This window comes from Budorcas taxicolor, chromosome 8 (assembly GCF_023091745.1).
Source record: "Budorcas taxicolor isolate Tak-1 chromosome 8, Takin1.1, whole genome shotgun sequence".
Lineage (NCBI taxonomy): Eukaryota > Metazoa > Chordata > Mammalia > Artiodactyla > Bovidae > Budorcas > Budorcas taxicolor.
Genome location: NC_068917.1, coordinates 10075762 through 10097784, shown reverse-complemented (window position 1 = coordinate 10097784; position 22023 = coordinate 10075762). Strand labels below are relative to the sequence as shown.

Sequence of the window (22023 nt, the reverse complement as noted above, 5' to 3'; positions counted from 1 at the left end):
TCTCACATGTAAGTTGACACCATTGGAAGTGGTGTAAGTTGACACTTCTTTTTAAAAGAAAATCAATTCAGTTCAAGGTATTAAGAGAGCATCACTCGAGATAGTGAATTTCCACATGAATCAATATCTATGGCTCCCTCCTCTCTGGTGTTTTAACATTTTGCACCTTCATTTATCTGCTCATTCAGTCAGCAAATATGCACACATCGGTCAGACATTACTGTGGTGGTGAACAAAACGAATGCCATCTGTCCTCAAAGAGTTCACACTCTAAACAAAAAGAAAGCAAGAAATAAGCAATTACAGTGCAGTGTGTTCAGGTAAGCACAGATGTCATAGGATTCTGCAGCAGATTTTGGCAAAATTTATCCTGAGCCCTGAAGGGTCAACTGAGTGTGTGTAGGACAGTGTCGTTTTAGAAAAACACATAAGTATCAGGGCATCATGTCTGCATATTATAGTGAAATAATTCAGGGAGAAAAACATAAGAGATCGAGATTAAGGGAGGGGAGAGAAATGTAAGTAAACATTAACAACTCTTGAACTTGGGAGTTCTTTTTACTCCCAGTTGTTCCACCAACATGTCTATAAGGTTAAAATTATTCAAAGTAAAAAATAAATTTTAATTAAGAAAATATGAAGCTACAAGTTCAATAGTATTTTCTCTATCTCAATATTGCTTCAGACTTTCTCAAGTGTTCTGCTACTCTGCAGGTAGCTTTCAATGTTACTGCATACTTCTCAAGTATGATACTATCTTACCCTGAAGATAAAATTACATTTCATCTCATTTTCTTTCATCATATATTTGGTCTAGTGCTTCATTTGAAAAAAAAATGTTAGCAAGAAATACACATTTTAATGTACAACTAATACATAAAACTTGCAAAAATTTCAAGGAAAAAATTACTAGTATATAAATGGTATGATTTAGGAACAGATGTCCATTTTTGTTCTCCATGGAGGTAACAAGTCACTTTTCTCACTCTCTTTCCTGATTAGGTCTCCTATGTCAAAGCTATTGATATTTGGATGGCAGTGTGCCTCCTTTTTGTGTTTTCAGCACTTCTGGAATATGCAGCGGTAAATTTTGTATCAAGACAACACAAAGAACTTCTGAGATTTCGACGAAAGAGAAGGAGTAAGGTAAGTGATTAAATGCATGAAGTTCCTTGGGATACAATTCTCCCTGGAAAGTGAATTTGTTATGTTTAATAGGGATGTACAGAAAGAAAATGGAGACAGAAACTCAAAGAGATGACTGTTCTTTGATTTTGTCCAACTGAAACTTTCGTTGTCAAAAATTGCTTCAGGGAGAAAATAATAACATCTAGCTGCTTTACAATACTTTACACAGCAGATCTGGTGACATGAGAGCTTTATTGACTGCTTTCTAATATCTGTCCTGGAACAACATCATTTTTTGCTTCAACTAGTAAAATCTATCATTTCTTATTTGCATCACTGTAATGTTTCTGATGGCTTTACTTGACACAAGTCATAAACTATTGCTATTACTTTTTTCTTTTTTTGAACTAATTCCTTGAATTTTTAAATCAAATATTATCTATTTATTTTATAATACTCTGATGTTCACATAAAGCTATGTGGTCTCTTTTTTATATGTATTTTTGTATTTTTGAGACATTTCTTCTGGATCCCCACTGGAAACACAGTAAGGTGTATTTTTGCCTTGCTATCACCTGATAAATCAGGAACATCCTTGGGAGACCACAGGAAACTGTAGAAGTAATCTTCTAATTGGATTTGGATGTACAGGATGAGGTTGTTCCCCTCTAATAAGACTTATAATGTCATCTCTCTTATTTCATAATTTCATAATTTCAATCAACCCTTTTCCTTTTCTGAAAGTTTCTATCAGCCAACCTATCTTTGAGTTTACGTTTAATGTGAATGTGCCAGCTGACATTTTAAAAAAGCAAATGTTCTCAAGCTATAGAGAAATGGCAAAGTCATATATTACAGGGAAAACTGTGACCAGAGCCCAATATACTGAGATAGTTAAGTCAAAACATGGTCAAATCTTAAAATGAATAGTCTGGTTTATATATAGTGTGCATTTTTAAGCATTTAATTTTTAAGGAATTTCTTATGGTTTCTGAAGGACTGACTGTAATTTATATATTTATAAAATGTTTTAAAAATCCCTAAGCCATGATCTCTCAGTGCTGAGTCTACTCAATTTAAACATCTGAAGCAATAATTTATTCAGTAGTGTCTAGTTGACTCCTCAGAATCATCACCTGCTCCAGTAAACATCCCGTGAATCTGTAGCATGGGAGAAATTTCAGCATTGCAATACTCTGGGTAAGACGGCTGACAGAAAAACAATGCCAGAGCTTGTATGTGACCTTTTTTTTTTTTAAAAAAATAAACATTAAAGCACATCATTTATATATTAACATATATTTTCGTGGAGAGATTAACTTTATCTCCTGCCCCCAACCTCTCCTAGTCTGTGGGTGTCCTTACACTTTTCTCACTCTGCCCCCTCCTCTACCCCTCCACTTCTTTCTAACCTCCCTTACTTCTCCTTTGCTCCTTTTTCTCATGATACCTGGCACAGGCTGAAACACTGTGATAAGACAGAGCATTCAGTATCCCAGGAGTGAAGGTGTGGTCATTTTTTTCCCCGCTGAATGACTCATCAAGACAATTTTTCCTTCTAACATCGTGAATCAAAAGTAAAGCAATACTTATTTCCCCCTCTCAGTTTGATTCACTTTTTCACATTTGTTTTACATTTTTCTACCTTTCTCCTCCTTCCTTCAGTATAGGATGTATCAGCCACGTGCTGCCAACACCAGAAATGAGGAGTCGTACACAGGTGGTGTTCCAAGGGGAGATGAGAGCTCAGACCTTTTCTGCACCCACCAATGCTCTACAAACTTAGACATTCATTTCTGGTTCCTCCTTAAAAAAATCCATACCAACTCTTTATTCAGTTTACCACCTGTAAGTGTATTGGGATACAGATATTTGACACCCTTTATTATTTAGCTCACAGAAAGACAGCAAGATTAATTTTTCTAGTGTTTGGCACTCTAGAAAAGTGTCAAAGTGCAAAAACAGTAACATCTGATTATATTTCTAATCACCATATGAAATACTCAGTGAACATATATAGTAATTAAGATATAGTACAGTAAAGAAATTCATTTTTTTTTTTTTTTACTTCATACTCTGGGGCTGGATAGCTTGTGTATGTGAGAAACTATTAATTGATATATACGTTTGTTAAGATGATCTGTGCAATGAAAGCCAATTGTGCAATTATATTTTAACCGTCTATGACTTGATTCTCTGGTTTCTCAATCCCTGTTGGTCCACTTTACCTTCCCACAGACAGAAGCTTTTGCATTGGAGAAGTTTTACCGTTTCTCAGACACGGTAAATTCATTTTCTTAACTCTAAGTAGAAGAATGCGGTCATCAGTTAAAAAAAAAAAAAAAGCAGACAGCATCCTCTGCACTCAGGCAGTGTTGGGTGGGGAAACACAGACCCCTGCACACTTAAAGCTGAACAACCACCAATCCCCTTCAGCTAAGGATATTCTCTTTTTCTAACAATTCCCTTTGTCTCTCTTCACTCAGTCAAAAAAAATTTGAAATGTTATCTTTCATTCTATGAACTGAGTTATTTGTTTGGTTAAAATAATTTAAAAATATATATTAAACAGAAATGTCACATGTATCTTATAATATTCTCTGTAGAGAAAATAATCATACACTTTGACAAAAGTAGTTGCAAAATAGATGGGACATTTATTTGTACAAATAAGTTCTAAAAACAGCTCCTCTTGCCAGAAAATAGAGACCTAAAATTAAGTCAAAAATAAAATGCTTTATCCAACTTATGTATCTTTAGAAACTACTTTTAATGTTAATATATGTTGAGATTCTTTAGAGTAAATGAATGATTTTGGTTTTGATTTCAGCATTCTTAGAAATGTTTGATTTAAAATAGATAACAAGGACACACTTCCAATTAGAATGGCTGTGTTTAGAAATGTAATCTACAGTAGAGCATATTAGTAATTTGACTTGGAGATCCATAATATATCACTCTAATTAAATTTTAAATATACCCAAAGCTGAGCATTTAGCTTGGGAAATCATATCCAAACAGTACAGTCTACTAAATTAAAATTTCTGGAATAAATTGTATTTAAAAATACCCCTCCAGATGATTTTCACCACAAATCTCAGTCAAGAATAGACATAACTAGGTGAATACACAATAGACATACTGTTAGATGAATAGTGAAGTGATCTTTATTTCATAACAAGTATCTAGACCAAAGATTATTGTAAAGCAGTTATTAATTATATTCCTATATTATATATTCCTATATTATAATACTTCCTCAACTATTTTTCTTTTCTACTAAAATTTCATAGTTGTTCCCACTGTAGCTACCCACTTCTTCAATTTTCATCCCTGAGGGAAAAATTCACATGATCCAATTAGTTTTATGTGATTAGCCTAACTAATTTTCTTTAAAAATTCATTGCCTTGAATTTTCATAATAACACATAGTTGCCTCTTTGGGAGAGGTAAATATTTAAATTTTCAGTAACTAAACAGTATATAAGGAATATTAGTATGAAATATATATTCAATTAGATATTGCCTGACAAAACAGTACAAAAATAACTCTAATGAAAATACAGATTTCCTTTGCTAACAGTCAATAAATACTTTTTTTTAAAAAAATAAACAATATGGTTTACTAACTATATTATTTAAGAAAATGCAAATACATTTTACAAATACAATAAATGCAAATACATTTGATTGGAAATATATGCATCACATTTATTTTTATAACATTCTAATTATCATTCAGGTTGATGATAATTAAGGTTGATCATTTTCACTTTTTGAAAACAATTTTTCTCAACCTAATAGTCTTCTGGGCCAAATGAATTCATCATTAAAAAAAAAAAGTATGTGCTTTGCTTAATGACAGTCTAAGCAATCTAAATCATTAAATTAACATAACCAAGATAAGTCTAAAAATTAACCGAATATCCTTTCTTTTCATGAGTACTGATTTGCATATTTTTCATAGTATTTTAATTCGGCAGAAAAGGCAGTAAATAAAATTGCCCCATTATAGAAAACTTCACATAACAAAGGGCTTTACACTGATGAACATATTATTCCAGGGAAAGTTTTAACTTGGTTTAGCATTTGGCCTAGGCACTGCATATGATCTTTTACGCCTTACCTTTTCCCCTGAAGGTACAAGGGATCCTTTTTGTACACTGTGAAAGAATACACGTTCGCACTTGTATCCAAATTTCCCCACCCCACACTGTTCTAGCCTGCTGTGTGCCAATCACACACCACTGCACCTTGCCATAAATGCTTATCCCTAGTGCTGTGTGTGTGTGTGTGTGGGTGTATGCATGATACAAAAGTATTTTGGTTAGAAGTTGCTCTTCCCATGTATGATATCATTACTTTAGTCCTAGAGGGTTTAAACACATGCCGAAATATTTCTGAACATATGTAACTTGTTGAGAAATATGGATGATATGGGATTGCTTTAATGCATTTCATACAGCTTTTGCTTTGCAGTGTAATAATGAAAGTTTGCTGAGCGAAAATACATATGCGTGGTGTTCTGGCATATATTCCTGCTTATTCTTGTATATTAATTGTTACTTGTGTATGCAAATGAAATAAAAATGGACCACAAATTCTAGATTCAAAAACTAATTGCCAAGTGTATATTTTTGCTTGTTTTCTTTTTAAAATAATTGACTACATATTGATTATCTGTACAAAAACTTATTTATGTATGTGTTTATGTCCTGTATTACTTTAAAAAATAACTCAAGGTAACTATTAAGAATAACAAATAATTGATTTTTCTGCCTTGTATTAATACCCTTTGTGAGGTCTAGAATATAAATATAAATATGAAATATAAATTTAGGACAGATATAAATATGAAAAATGTGAAAAAAGTGTTAGTTGCTCAGTTGTGTCTGATTCCTTGTGACCCCATGGACTGTAGCCCACCAAGCTCCTCTGTCCATGGAATTTTCCAGGCAAGTATACTGGAGTGGATTGCCATTCCCTTCTCCAGGGAATCTTCCTGACTGAGAAATTGAACCTGGATCTCTTGCATTGCAGGCAGATTCTTAACCACTGAGCCACCAGGGAAGCCCAATTATAAGTATACTATTTTGGTTGAAGGGATGAGGCTTCACGGTTGGAAGCAATGTAGTACCTGTATACACGGAATTATTTTAGAAAGTTTCCATTGGAGGTCAGTTTATGCTATATTCTAAAATAGAAGATATTCTTTCAATAGGTAAGTATTTGATATATACTTGAAAAAAAGTAGTTCCTCAACAATTTCAAACTAAATTCTACTTGAATGACTGATGCACAGGGGTTAGAAATTTCTTCTTATATAGAAGAAAAATTATAAAAATTTGATTATTTCCTGCGACAAGTATTCCGAGTCTATGTTAAATACAACAGTTTCTTACAGCTCTATCCCCTCTGAAATATCTGTTTAGGAAAATAGTATTCAGTACAATCATATAGTCTCTACTTAAGTTCACATACTGTATAGTGACTTCCATCACACAGTTAAATAAAATAGGCACACTGCTTTTTATATATGCTATCTACCATAAAATATTATCTTATGTCACCCTATGATGATAAGTTGGCACTGAAAGAATCTAGAACATTAAGTTAGAAACAGATATACAGATTTTTAAAAAATATTATTTCATTGACTTTTCAATTCCCCATGTATGTATACATATCATATTTTCATAAAGTTTCACCTAAAATATTCATCCTTTTAAGCTTATATTTTACCATTCAATAATCTCCAAACCATTTCTGAATCTAAATTCAATACACCAAGCATAAGTTTGGCTAATTTATAACTACTTAATGAAAGTGGAAGTGTTAGTCACTCAGTTGTATCTGACTCTTTATGACCCCATGGACTGTAGTCCGCCAGATTCCTCTGTCCATGGGATTCTCCAGGCAAGAATACTGGAGTGGGGAGCCATCCCCTTCTCCAGGGGATCTTCCCGGCCCAGGGACTGAACCTGGGTCTCCTGCATTGCAGGCTAGTTCTTTACTGTTTGAGCCACCTGGGAAGCCCAGCTAATTCATATGTCATCTATAATAAATGCAAGGTTCTCCTGAAAGCTAAATTTCAAGGAGTTTTATATTGACAATTGACTTGTAAGTCTAAAGTATTTTTAACATCATACATAGTTGTCTTCTTTTAAGCCTTCCATATTTGGGTGGGTGATACAGAAATGTACACAGATGTATTAAACAGGATTTTTGTTTTAGGCTGACACTTATTCTAGAGAACAACTTTTAAGTCTTTCACATACTTCACCTTGCCTTAAAATTTTCTAAGTGATGCTTATTTCTCTCAACAAAAACAAGCCATTGTTTTGTTAATTAGCAATTTAAAAAAAAATTTAAACAACATTAAAAAAATCTGCATACTTTGAAATCATATAAATGTGAATTAATATCAATTTACTTTTCCTTCTTCTATCATTTTCCTACTTGACAATTAAAAGTTACAGAAAGTTATTTAAACCAAACAACCTTAAGGATAATTTACTTAGCATCTTCATTGTATAAAGAATATGTCAAAGGTATCCACTAGAGGGAAAACATAAGGATGAAAATAACATATTTAATGCTGTTGTATCTCACAACAATTGCCATAATTAATCATCATTCAGGCTGTCTTATATGATTAATGATTTGTAACTACTCACTAGCAATCTTCATGCTTTCACCATGCCAGCAAACAAATAAGATTTTTTTGTTGCTATTTTAAAACTAAGAAGAGGATAGGAAATTAATTCTTTTCTCATATATATGATAGTATATCATGTTTGATGATAAAGATGAAGAAATTCAACTGAATTACTATATCTGCCCATGAATTTTCTTTCTGTAATAATTCTAGTTATAATATGCATGTTACATGAGTCAATCTTTGGCATAATTCTCTAAATAAAGTGGAAAAGCACTGAGAATGTTTCACAGTATGGTATTGTTGCTTAATTACTGAAACATTTTTCTCATTTCCATATTTAGTGAAAACAGGTCCTTCTGTAGAAAGAATTATACACCAACAAAATGATGTTTTATATTTTTTATTGCCTATCCTAACTTGCTTGAAGCATATTGAGACGATTGACTTGTGGATAAACTAAGCTGTTTCTTCAATTTTACTTTTTGTTTTTTTTTTTAACATTTTTTTTTTTTAAATTTTAAAATCTTTAATTCTTACATGTGTTCCCAAACATGAACCCCCCTCCCACCTCCCTCCCCATAACATCTCTGTGGGTCATCCCCATGCACCAGCCCCAAGCGTGCTGTATCCTGCGTCAGACATAGACTGGCGATTCAATTCTTACATGATAGTATACATGATAGAATGCCATTCTTCCAAATCATCCCACCCTCTCCCTCTCCCTCTGAGTCCAAAAGTCCATTATACACAGCTGTGTCTTTTTTCCTGTCTTGCATACAGGGTCGTCATTGCCAATTTTACTTTTTGAATCAGCCATGTTCTTTAGTTCATTTTTAACTCATTCTATTTAATCTTTATTATTGTCTATATTTTGAGTTGTAAAGGGGCTTAATTTCATGAACTTTAAACACTAGCTAACCTATAGTGAGTCAAAAGTTTTAGATGCTTGTGTAAACCTTGCTTTTGTGCCCTTCACTCTATTAGAAAGCCAAGCTGAAGGTAACTCCAGAAAATTGAATTATCTCAAAAAAATATTTGAGTGCTAATTGGAATAAATAATATCACTGCACTTGTAATCATACATAAACACAGGATAATCTTTTGACTGAGTTTTACAAAGCAGAAAAATTAGTTGTCATAAAATAACTTGATGTACTTTTTAGTTAGGTGCTTAGTTGCTCAGTCATGTCTGACTTTCTGCAGCCTCATCAACTGTAGCCCACCAGGCTCTTCTGTCCATGGAATTTTCCAGGCAGGAATACTGGAATGGGTTGCCATTTCTACTCCAGGGGACCTTCTTTCCCCAGGGATCAAACCTTGGCAGGCGGGTTCTTTACCACTGTGCCACCTGGGAAGCCCCCCCTAAATGTTTGAATGACAGGTTTTAACAAGGGAAATATTTTTACTGAAATGGGATATTTCTATTTCTTCACCTCCAAAATTAATAGAGAAGCCACTGGTGGTATATTTGTTAGTGAAATCATATCCCAGATGCTTTTGAAAACAGTGCAGCACCAAATCACATTATAAAATGTAACTGTCAAAATTCTATTCTTAAAAAATTCTTTGGTCCGTCATAAATTTAAAAATGAATGAAGATATAGTTCACGTAAATAGGCTCACATACAGCCTCTCCTAGACACAGGCTTACTTAAAAACAAGAATTGTTAAAAAATAAAATAATACCTCAGTACTAGCCCAAATGTCATTCAGTTCAGTTCAGTTGCTCAGTCATGTCCAACTCTTTGTGACCCCATGAATTGCTGCACGCCAGGCCTTCCTGTCCATCACCAACTCCCAGAGTTCACCCAAACTCATGTGCATTGAGTCAGTGATGCCATCCAGCCATCTCATCCTCTGTCGTCCCCTTCTCCTCCTGCCCCCAATCCCCCCAGCATTAGGGTCTTTTCCAATGAGTCAACTCTTTGCATGAGGTAGCCAAAGTATTGGAGTTTCAGCCTTAGCATCAGTCCTTCCAGTGAACACCCAGGACTGGTTTCCTTTAGGATGGACTGGTTGGATCTCCTTGCAGTCTAAGGGACTCTCGAGAGTCTTCTCCAACACCGGAGTTCAAAAGCACCAAATGTCATTACAGAGTATGTTTTTCGTAAACTACCACTTTAAATTTAAATTAGAAAGTGTTAGAGGAATTCAAAAAATGTTACATTACCATGAATTCCAGCTAACTAGGATAGCTGCATTGTGTCCTTTGGGAATTTTTGTTTCTACATATTTGAGCATTATGATCACCTGGAGAATTTGGAAATGCAGATGACAGAGTCAACCTAAATGTTAATGAGTGCAAATCTGTGCACTCCAGATGATTCTGAGACAGCTGTTGCATGGACCTCAGTGTGAGAAGTCTTGTCCTGGCCTGGACTGTCATTATTGCATGCACATAAAATATGGTCATTTTACAAATTGTGGCCAGCTTTCATGCCAGGCCAATGCTGCATGATGATGTTGAAGTTTCAATTTTTCAAAGGTGTCATTCTCTATTAAAATCAATATCCAAAGTAAAGTAGCTTTGTCAGTGCAGCTCCATAGCTCTGATTACAGGTTTGAGGAGGCATTTGTACTTTCAAGACAGAAATAAGCTTTGATCTCATATGGTATTTGCTCAGCTCTTCAATAGGATAAGAAGAAAGAGAGACAGCAGATGAAGTGTTTTCATCAAAGTGGGAGGCTTTTCAGCTACTCAAGCACATAGGACGTTTAGATCCGTCTTCCACAGAGAGCATGAATGGTTTTCTAGTCTAAATAAATACATATAGTATGATGAGTAGAAATGAGCCGTTCAACTGGAAAATACAGTTGTGGACCCAAAACCACTATATCAGGTGATACAAAAGGATAGAAAAGGGAAACCTGTGAGGTGGGACAGAGTTAAGTAATAGCCTTCCTATCCCCCAACCCCCCACTGCCAAACACATACATGTCCACTACCAGAAACCAGAAACCTTTCTGAAGGCATTTGCTTCTTACTGTCACTGTGTGGTCTGCATACTCATCCAGTGACCCAACCAGGCAACCGTTCATGTCCTGACCATCCTGTATTTAGTGATAATGGTGTTTCTTTCTTTTTTTTTTTTAGATTTTTATTTTTGTGTGTGGGCCATTTTTAAAATCTTTATTGAATTTGTTTCAATATAGCTTCTATTGTTTATGATCTGAGTCTTATCCATTGGACTATCAGGGAAGTCCCTAGTAGTAAGGTTTTAATTTCTGTTTCAACCACTACTCTGTGAGCTGATGGAATTTGATATACTCTTACTATGTTGTGCTCTTGGGCCATTTTATACACTGATCATTTGTAAATGTGCTCCTTTATCCAAAGAGATCGATTCCAGGGGCCCAGACTGATATGAAAGTAGCTGTTTCAAGCCATAAATAGTATTTTCAGCTGTGGCTTTTGTTATAGTGTAAGCAAAGCCAAATATGGACTCTCTGTCTCAAAGTCACTCAGTTGTGTCCAACTCTTTGTGACTCCATGGACTGTAGCCTGTGAGACTCCTCTGTCCATGGAGTTCTTCTGGCAAGAATACTGGAGTGGGTAGCCATTCCCTTCTCCAGGGAATCTTCCCAATCCAGCAATTGAACCCAGATCTCCCACACTGCAGGCAGATTCTTTACCGTCTGAGCCACCAGGGAAGCCCTATTTTTTCTATAGTCAGTTGACTCCTCCAAGAGCCCTGGGCAAAGACCCTAGTGGCATTCCATCTGTCAGCTTTGTGTTGGCGCTTGTCCTTGGGAGATTCAACCCAAAAGCAATCCCGAGCAATTTTTTTTTTTAATCTTGTTAATATTCTGGACAAGTTCCGACCACATCAATGGCTTCAGCGGTCAACAGAGGGACATGTTATGTCCATTGCCTCATGGTTTGGACACCACCATGACTATGTCAAAGGCCAATCTAAGACATTGCCTTGGCACATAGTTCCCTTCTGAGCCAGCAACTAGATGGGGACCCTATCACCTAATTAATTCTACCCTGGAATTCCTATAATGAAACTCCTAAACAGTTTTTGCCATGTCCATCCTGGTGGAGGCTGTTGGGGGGATTTCTTTAGTGAACTCAAGTGTTCAACCATCAAAGAGCTGGATATGACTGCACACAGCAGGCACAAGGAACAATAGCCGAAGATTAGGCTCAAGACAGAAAATGGCCAGGTCCTTCATCCGTGGCCACATCCTTTTCAATTATATTAATACATTTAGTCTTTGGCTGATGCGACCTACTGGACATATCTTGAAAGGAAAGGTGAAAGTTGCTCAGTCATGTCCGACTATTTGCAACCCCATGGACTATACAGGCCTTGGAATTCTCCAGGCCAGAATACTGGAGTGGATAGCCTTTCCCTTTCTCCAGAGGAACTTCCCAACCCAGGAATCAAACCAGGGTCTCCTGCTTTGCAGATGGATTCTTTACCAACTGAGCTATCAGGGATATGTCTAGGTGGTGGTTTAGTTGCTAAGTCGTGTCTGGCTCCTGCGACCCCATCGACTGTAGGCTGCCAGGCTCCTCTGTCCATGAGCTACAAGGGAAGCCCAGTGGACATATCTTATTTCCTTATTTTCCTATCTGTGTGTCATCATGGTCATTCTGCTATGACCATGATGCCTACAAACCCAGCATCACTGTGCCCCACCAGCTTATTAATATTATTCTTAATATCATCTTCTCATTTTTCAACAGTCTGACTGCACATGGTACACCATCTTCCACAGTTCCAAAGAGCTGTGTTTACCACCCACGGCTATTCTGTGTTAACCATGGCACAGCCTGGGACCCCACTCAGAACTGGGCAAGAAGAACTTGGCCTTCGCACTTCTTTCTGTCTTTGCAGATGGAGTCAATTCAGCCACCCTGTCAGCCCCTTTTGTTTGCATTCCCATTGGCATCACTGGATTAACTTCTGAGATGAAAATAGCAGATTGAATGGGGTTCCTTAAGGGAAGCAGCTGCAGGAACTTGAAACCATTTCCTTCCTCCCGACTGGTGACAACCTGCCAGGAAACCTTTCATAGGAATCCTGTCAGTTTTCATTCTTTTCAGTCTGAGTTTTAAAAGTCACCTCATGAGAGCTGATAGATAGATTCTCCTCTGGCCAAGGTCTTTCTTCTGAATGGCCCAGTTTTTTTTTTTTCCCATCAGTGGAACCCAGCATGTCAACTGCTAGGGTAAACCTCTCCACAAATCATACATACCCTCCTTCTTTGCCCAAAGGAGAACCACCTGGGAACCCAGGCCTAGGGGAGTCCCTGAATCACCATGTCTACCAGAGTGTAGGTCAGAGGATAAGGCTTGAGGAATCTAATTTATTTTCCTTCTATTATTATTATTAATTTTTGTTTAGTCACTTAAGTCATGGCTGACTTTTTTTTCTTTTTTTAAAGTTTATTTTAATTGGAGGTTAATTACTTTACAATATCATATTGGTTTTGCCGTACATCAACATGAATCCACCACAGGTATACACATGTTCCCCATCCTGAACCCCCCTCCCTCCTCCCTCCCCATACCATCCCTATGGGTCGTCCCAGTGCACCAGCCCCAAGCATCCAGTATCATGCATCGAGCCTGGACTGGCGATTCATTTCATATATGATATTATACATGTTTCAATGCCATTCTCCCAAATCATCCCACCCTCTCCCTCTCCCACAGAGTCCACAAGTCTGCTCTATACATCTGTGTCTCTTTTGTTGTCTCACATGCAGGGTTATCATTACCATCTTTCTAAATTCCATATATATGCGTTAGTATACTGTATTGGTGTTTTTCTTTCTGGCTTACTTCACTATGTACAGTAGGCTCCAGTTTCATCCATCTCATTAGAACTGATTCAAATGTATTCTTTTTAATGGCTGAGTAATATTCCATTGTGTATATGTACCACAGCTTTCTTATCCATTCATCTGCTGATGGACATCTAGGTTGCTTCCATGTCCTGGCTATTATAAACAGTGCTGCAATGAACTTTGAGACTCCTGTGGACTGTAGCCTGCCAGGCTTCTCTATCCATGGGATTTCCCAGGCAAGAATACTAGAGTGGATTGCCATACCTTCCTCCAGGGAATCTTCCTGATCCAGGGATGGAACCCGCATCTCTTATGTCTCCTACACTGCAGTCAGGTTGTTTACCACTAGAGCCACCTGGGAAGCCAAATTGCACAGAGATTATCAGTTATCAGTTGTATCTTGAGCCACTTTCCCCTGTTTTATAACTTAGTTTCCCATTGGTTTTCTCTCAATGATCACCCTCCTGCCAATTCAACGGGGCATACAGCTGTGTCATCCGTCTCCCAACAGTACAATTTATCCCCAGTATTTTCCCTGCAGGGTTTGCTATCTCAAACTCAGGGAGGATAGGGTCAAGTTCTCATCAGAACTCCCTCCCAGAAACTTGGGCCACATTGAGGCTGAAAGGATCTGAAAGCCAAGTCACCTTCTGTCATCACCGCTGAGGTTTTGGGTTCAAACTGTCAGTCAGACCCTCCAGACACAATAGACTTTTAACCTGATATTGTGTTTACTCAGTCCTCTAGGAGCAGACAAGGCAGGCAACACACCAGACACAGCATCTCCATCTCAGGAGTGGGGGTGGGGGCAGCCACTCAAGAGCGTTTTTGGCCCCACACTCTTTGGGCCACCACACAGCTCCCCCAGGGCAGGAGCCACAGCACAGGGCACACACTCCTCATTCCTGTTACCTTAAGGCCATTGTTATTTCCAAGGAAATGATGCTGAAAGAACTAGTGTTTCTCTGCAGTTCTCAACAGCGAGGCCTGGCATTAACCCCTTACTCACAGTTCACTGGAAAGACACAGATGAGAAACATATCGCTGTTCATGACATATGTTAAATCTGGAGAGGAGTTTCTCTGTTTTGAGATAAGAGTCTATGTGGGGAGCTCTCTGAAGGTTTGAAAATACTCAGTTCTCTAGAACAGATGGTCAGTGGAGGAAGAGGGTTAGAAGGTACAGACTTCCAGTTTTAAATATATAAGCCCTAGGGACATAATGTACAACACAACTGTAGTTAACACTGCTGTAAGATATAGCACATATGACATATAGGAAAGTTTTTAACAGAATAGACCCTGAGAGTTCGCACCACAAAGATAATTTTTTTCTCTCTTTTAGTCTATATGAGATGACAGATGTTCACTAAACCTACTGTGGTAATCATTTCACAATATATGTAAGTCAAGCCATCACACAGTACACCTTAAATTTATACAGTTCTGTGTCAATTATTTCTCCATAAAGAAAAAAGGAAAATCAAAGAAAAGTTATTTACCCTTAACAATCCCACATAAGTGAAAACTATTGGCAGTATAAATGAACATCCTTTATAAAGACTACTAGAAAATCAGTTTCCAGTTTTTTTGTAAGATTACAATAGTTACGTGTACTTAGGGTCATCAGCATTCATTTCAGACTTATTTACTCAAAAGTCAATTACTTATACATCTTTTGTTCAGGTCAGTGGCTCAGTCATGTCCGACTCTTTGTGATCCCATGGACTGCAGCACGCCAGGCTTCTCTGTCCATCAACAATTCCCGGAGCATACTCAAATTCATGTTCATTGAATTGGTGATGCCATCCAACCATCGCATCCTCTGACGTCCCCTTCTCCTCCCGCCTTCAATCTTTCCCAGCATCAGGGTCTTTTCAAATGAGCCCATTGCTTGCATCAGGTGGCCAAAGTGTTGGAGTTTCAGCTTCAGCATCAGTCCTTCCAATGAATATTCAGGACTGATTTCCTTTAGGATGGACAGCTTGGATCTCCTTGCAGGAGATCCAAGGGACTCTCGAGAGTCTTCTCCAACACCACAGTTCAAAAACATCAATTCTTTGGCACTCAGCTTTCTTTATAGTCCGACTCTCACATTCATCCATGACTACTGGAAAAGCCATAGCTTTGACTAGACGGACCTTTGATGGCAAAGTAATGTCTCTGCTTTTTAATATGCTGTCTAGATTGGTCATAACTTTTCTTCCAAGGAGCAAGCGTCTTTTAATTTCTTGGCTGCTGTCACCATCTGCAGTGATTTTGGAGCGCTCCGCAAACAGAGTCTGACACTGTTTCCATTGTTTCCCCATCTATTTGCCATGAAGTGATGGGATTGTATGCCATGATATTAGTTTTCTGAATGTTGAGTATTAAGCCAGCTTTTTAAAAAAATTTATTTATTTTAACTGGAGGCTAATTACTTTACAATATTGTATTAGTTTTGCCATACATTGACATGAATCCACCATGGGTGTACATATGTTCCCCTTCCTGAACCCCCCTCCCACCTCCTTCCCCATACCATCCCTCTGGGTCATCCCAGTGCACCAGCCACAAGCACCCTGTCTCATGCATCAAAACTGGACTGGCGATTCATTTCACATATGATAATATACATGTTTCAGTGCCATTCTCCCAAACCATCCCACCCTCGCCCTCTCCCACAGAGTCCAAATGATTGTTTACATCTGTGTCTCTTTTGCTGTCTTGCATACAGGGTTATCATTATGATCTTTCTAAAGTCCATATATATGCGTTAGTATACTGTATTGGTGTTTTTCTTTCTGGCTTACTTCACTTGTGTAATAGACTCCAGTTTCATCCACCTCATTAGAACCGATTCAGATGTATTCTTTTTAATGGCTGAGTAATATTCCATTGTGTATATGTACCACAGCTTTCTTCTCCATTCATCTGCTGATGGACATCTAGGTTGCTTCCATGTCCTGGCTATTATAAACAGTGCTGCAATGAACATTGGGATACACGTGTCTCTTTCAATTCTGGTTTCCTTGGTGTGTATGCACAGCAGTGGGATTGCTGGGTCATATGGCAGTTCTATTTCCAGTTTTTTTTAAGGAATCTCCACACTGTTCTCCATAGTGGCTGTACTAGTTTGCATTCCCACCAACAGTGTAAGAGGGTTCCTTTTTCTCCACACCCTCTCCAGCATTTATTGCTTGTAGACTTTTGGATAGCAGCCATTCTGACTGGCATGAAATGGTACCTCACTGTGGTTTTGATTTGCATTTCTCTAATAATGAGTGATGTTGAGCATCTTTTCATGTGTTTGTTAGCCATCTGTATGTCTTCTTTGGGGAAATGCCTGTATAGTTCTTTGGCCCACTTTTTGATTGGGTAGTTTATTTTACTGGAATTGAGCTGCAGGAGTTGCTTGTATGTTTTTGAAAATTAGTTGTTTGTCAGTTGCTTCATTTGCTATTATTTTCTCCCATTCTGAAGGCTGTGTTTTTACCTTGCTTATAGTTTCCTTTGTTGTGCAGAAGCTTTTAATTTTAATTAGGTCCCATTTGTTTATTTTTGCTTTCATTTCTAATATTCTGGGAAGTGGGTCATAGAGGACCTGCTATGATCTATGTCGGGGAGTGTTTTGCCTATGTTTTTCTCTAGGAGTTTTATAGTTTCTGGCCTTACTTTTTGATCTTTAATCCATTTTGAGTTTATTTTTGTATATGATGTTAGAGAGTGTTCTAGTTTCTTTTTTTTTTTTTTTTTAAGTGGTGACCAGTTTTCCCAGCACCACTTGTTAAAGAGATTGTCTTTTCTCCATTTCTTTCTTTTTTTTTTTCAAGTGGTGACCAGTTTTCCCAGCACCACTTGTTAAAGAGATTGTCTTTTCTCCATTGTATATTTTTACCTCCTTTGTCAAAGATAAGGTGTCCATAGGTGCATGGATTTATCTCTTGGCTTTCTATTTTGTTCCCTTGATCTATATTTCTGTCTTTGTGCCAGTACCATACTGTCTTGATGAGTGTGGCTTTGTAGTAGAGCCTTAAGTCGGGCAGTTGATTCCTCCAGTTCCATTCTTCTTTCTCAAGATTGCTTTGGCTATTCGAGGTCTTTTGTATTTCCATACAAATTGTGAAATTATTTGTTCTAGTTCTCTGAAAAATACTGTTGGTAGCTTGATAGGGATTGAATTGAGTCTATAGATTGCTTTGGGTAGTATACTCATTTTCACTATATTGATTCTTCTGATCCATGAACACGGTATATTTCTCCATCTATTTGTGTCCTCTGTTTCTTTTTCTGCTCTGATTGCTGTGGCCAAAACTTCCAAAACTATGTTGAATAGTAGTGGTGAGAGTGGGCACCCTTGTCTTGTTCCTGACTTTAGGGGAAATGCTTTCAATTTTTGACCATTGAGGATAATGTTTGCTGTGGGTTTGTCATATATAGCTTTTATTATGTTGAGGTATGTTCCTTCTATGCCTGCGTTATGGAGGGTTTTTATCATAAATGGACGTTGAATTTTGTCAAATACTTTCTCTGCATCTATTGAGATAATCATATGGTTTTTATTCTTCAATTTGTTAATGTGATGTATTACATTGATTGATTTGTGGATATTGAAGAATCCTTGCATCCCTGGGATAAAGCCCACTTGGTCATGATGTATGATCTTTTTAATATGTTGTTGGATTCTGTTTGCTAGAATTTTGTTGAGGATTTTTGCATCTATGTTCATCAGTGATATTGGCCTGCAGTTTTCTTTTTTGTGCATCTTTGTCAGGGTTTGGTATTAGGGTGATACAATAGACCAGTTAGGCCTCATTGATAGCTATAGGACATTTCACCCCAAAACAATGAATTTCACCTTTTTCTCAAGCGCACACAGAACCTTCTCCAGGATAGATGACATCGTAGGCCATAAATCTAGCCTTGGTAAATTGAAAAAAATTGAAATCATTCCAAGCATCTTTTCTGACCACAATGCATTAAGATTAGATGTCAATTACAGGAGAAAAACTATTAAAAATTCCAACAGATGGAGGCTGAACAACATACTGCTGAACAACCAACAAATCACAGAAGAAATCAAAAAAGAAATCAAAATATGCATAGAAATAAGTGAAAATGAAAACACAACAACTGAAAACCTATGGGACACTGTAAAAGCAGTGCTAAGGGGAAGGTTCATAGCAATACAGGCTTACCTCAAGAAACAAGAAAAAAGTCAAATAAATAACCTAATGACAACCCACTCCAGTACTCTCGCCTGGAAAATCCCATGGATGGAGCAGCCTGGTAGGCTGCAGTCCATGGAGTCACTAAGAGTTGGACATGACTGAGCGACTTCACTTTCACTTTTCACTTTCATGCATTGGAGAAGGAAATGGCAACCCACTCCAGTGTTCTTGCCTGGAGAATCCCAGGGACGGGGGAGCCTGGTGGGCTGCCATCTCTGGGGTCGCACAGAGTCGGACACGACTGGAGCGACTTAGCAGCAGCAGCAGCAGCTACACCTAAAGCAACTAGAAAAGGAAGAAATGAAGAACCCCAGGGTTAGTAGAAGGAAAGAAATCTTAAAAATTAGGGCAGAAATCAATGCAAAAGAAACAAAAGAGACCATAGCAAAAATCAACAAAGCCAAAAGCTGGTTCTTCGAGAAGATAAATAAAATTGACAAACCATTAGCCAGACTCATCAAGAAACAAAGGGAGAACAATCAAATCAACAAAATTAGAAGTGAAAATGGAGAGATCGCAAAAGACAACACAGAAATACAAAGGATCATAAGGGACTATTATCAGTAACTATTTGCCAATAAAATGGACAACTTGGAAGAAATGAACAAATTCTTAGAAAAGTACAAATTTCCAAAACTGAACCAGGAAGAAATAGAAAATCTTAACAGACCCCATCAAAAGCACGGAAATTGAAACTGTAATCAGAAATCTTCCAGCAAACAAAAGCCCAGGACCAGCTTCACAGCTGAATTCTACCAAAAATTTAGAGAAGAGCTAACACCTATCCTACTCAAACTCTTTCAGAAAATCGCAGAGGAAGGTAAACTTCAAAACTCATTCTATGAGGCCACCATCACCCTAAGACAGCTTTTTCACTCTCCTCTTTCACTTTCATCAAGAGGCTCTTTAGTTCTTCTTCACTTTCTGCCAAAAGGGTGTTGTTATTTGCATCTCTGAGGTTATTGTTATTTCTTCCAGTAATCTTGATTCCAGCTTTCCAGCTTCATCCAGTCCAGCATTTCTCATGATGTACTCTGCATATAAGTTAAATAAGCAGGGTGACACTATGCAGCTTGACATACTCCTTTCCCGATTTGGAACCAGTCTGTTGTTCCATTTCCAATTCTAACTGTTGCTTCTTGACCTGCATACAGATTTCTTAGGAGGCAGGCCAGGTGGTCTGGTATTCCCATCTCTTTCAGAATTTTCCAGTTTGTTGTGATCAACACAAGTCAAAGACTTTGGCATAGTCAATAAAGCAGAAGTAGATGTTTTTCTGGAACTCTCTTGCTTTTTCAATGACCCAACAGATGTTGGATAACTTATTAGCCACATAGAATTTTTTCTTGTCCAGTTTATTTAGGTGGTCTGGCAATATGTAGAGAATACCAGAATATTTAGTTTTTCCATTAAAACATAACAGTTGAGAGTTTTATTGAATAGACTCATCTATGTGATACAGCAGGATAAATCATTAAAACTTGAATAGGAACAAAAGTCAACTCACCTTGATATGCTCTATCTTTTCATTATAATAATGTTACCATTTATCATTATAAAGCCTCAGTAATGGTTCTGAAGCACTTGTTATACATGCCTTGCCTTATTCTATAACTTCAGTGCTTCTATTTTTCTTATGACAGGATGATGAGATAAGGGAAAGCCGGTTCAGCTTCACAGCTTATGGAATGGGGCCGTGTCTGCAAACCAAAGAAGGTGTGACTCCAAAGGGCCCCAACCATGCTGTCCAGGTAATGCCGAAGAGCCCAGATGAGATGAGGAAGGTCTTTATCGACCGGGCCAAGAAGATTGACACCATCTCACGAGCCTGCTTCCCATTAGCCTTTTTGATTTTTAATATTTTCTACTGGGTTATCTATAAAATCCTTAGGCATGAGGATATTCATCAGCAGCAAGATTAAGTCTCGGGGAGTGTGCAAGTGTACAAACTCAGTGTGTCAACTCAGAGGGAAGGTTTTTGCCACAAGGGTGTGTGTGTGTGTGTGTGTGTGTGTGGTATACAAATAATGACCATTGTGCTCAAGTGACATATAGAAAGGTGTTATTATGACTTGCTATGCAAAGTCATGAGGCAGTTATGATTCCTTTAATGAATACAAAATATATGTATTATTGGGATTCTAGTTCATTAAGATTATCTGTTCTGTCACAGTAAATTTTACAAGTGGACATATTATTATCAATGTGTTTGTATGTAATATGATGTCACATAATAGTACATGTGAAAACTGCTTTGAAATTCTTTGATTTTTCAATTCAGTATTAAATAACACAAAAGTAAAATTTGCACAGAAAACTTTTAAATAGAAAAAACAGGAAATGTTGAAGATTTTTAAAATGTAGCTTCAGGCTTTAAAATATTTTCTTATACTTGTAGTTACAAAATAGAAAAATAGATAGTTAAGTGACAAATTCACTCAATAATAATAGGAAATTGTACACACAAATGCTATAGAACCAACTTAAGTAATAGAAAATTAAAATCAGAAGGTTAAAGTAAGAGACTTTTATTGTTTATGTACTAAATTTAATTGTTTAAAATATCAAATTTCCCTCTTTGGAAATGTCTCTAATGGCCAAAGCAATCATATTATACATAAACTCTACTTTTCTTAACTTTATATATCTGTGAATGAATGTAGATATACTAAAAACATAATTGTTTTAAAAAAGTGTTATAGCTATGTATTTTTCTTTGTTGCCAAACACTGAAAAAGTTCAAGCCAGCATCTTTATTTTATTAGACTTTTAATAGTTGCTTTATCATCTATAAGTAATTATGTTTATTGTTTTGATATAGTTGAACAAAGTTCAGTAAGACTTTTATATTTTAGTTTAGAATGAGACTTTAAAATTCAATGGGATTATAGTATTTACATTTTGGTAAAAATGAATTTAATAAAAATCAAAATAGATTTAGGGAGATATTTTAAAATAAGAACAGACTTCCCATCAAAGTTATATGCATTCCAAATCCTAGCCCTAAATATAGGAAGATTTTAATTCTAAATTATATAAATAAATCACTTCTGTAAATAAGAACTGATTGTTTTGTATTTCTGAATTAATAGTTTCAATCTATAAGAGATCCACTAGTTGTGAATCATTCTGAATAAAAATTTTACTTAAAACTTATCAGCAACCCCATGGAATTATTTCAACTACAATGGGGCATTAACTCATTTCGTGCAGTGTAATTAAG

The 22023-nt window shown here is 36.9% G+C and overlaps 1 protein-coding gene across 1 annotated transcript in view; it reads left to right on the top strand.

Annotated features, from left to right (window-relative positions):
* Positions 1 to 20722, top strand: part of GLRA3 (glycine receptor alpha 3) — a 181519-nt gene extending 160797 nt beyond the window's left edge. The window contains 3 exon segments of the mRNA XM_052645083.1: positions 1003 to 1146; positions 3367 to 3411; positions 20444 to 20722. Of these exon segments, the coding sequence (XP_052501043.1) occupies positions 1003 to 1146; positions 3367 to 3411; positions 20444 to 20722 (468 nt within the window).
* Positions 20723 to 22023: the final 1301 nt, after the last annotated feature.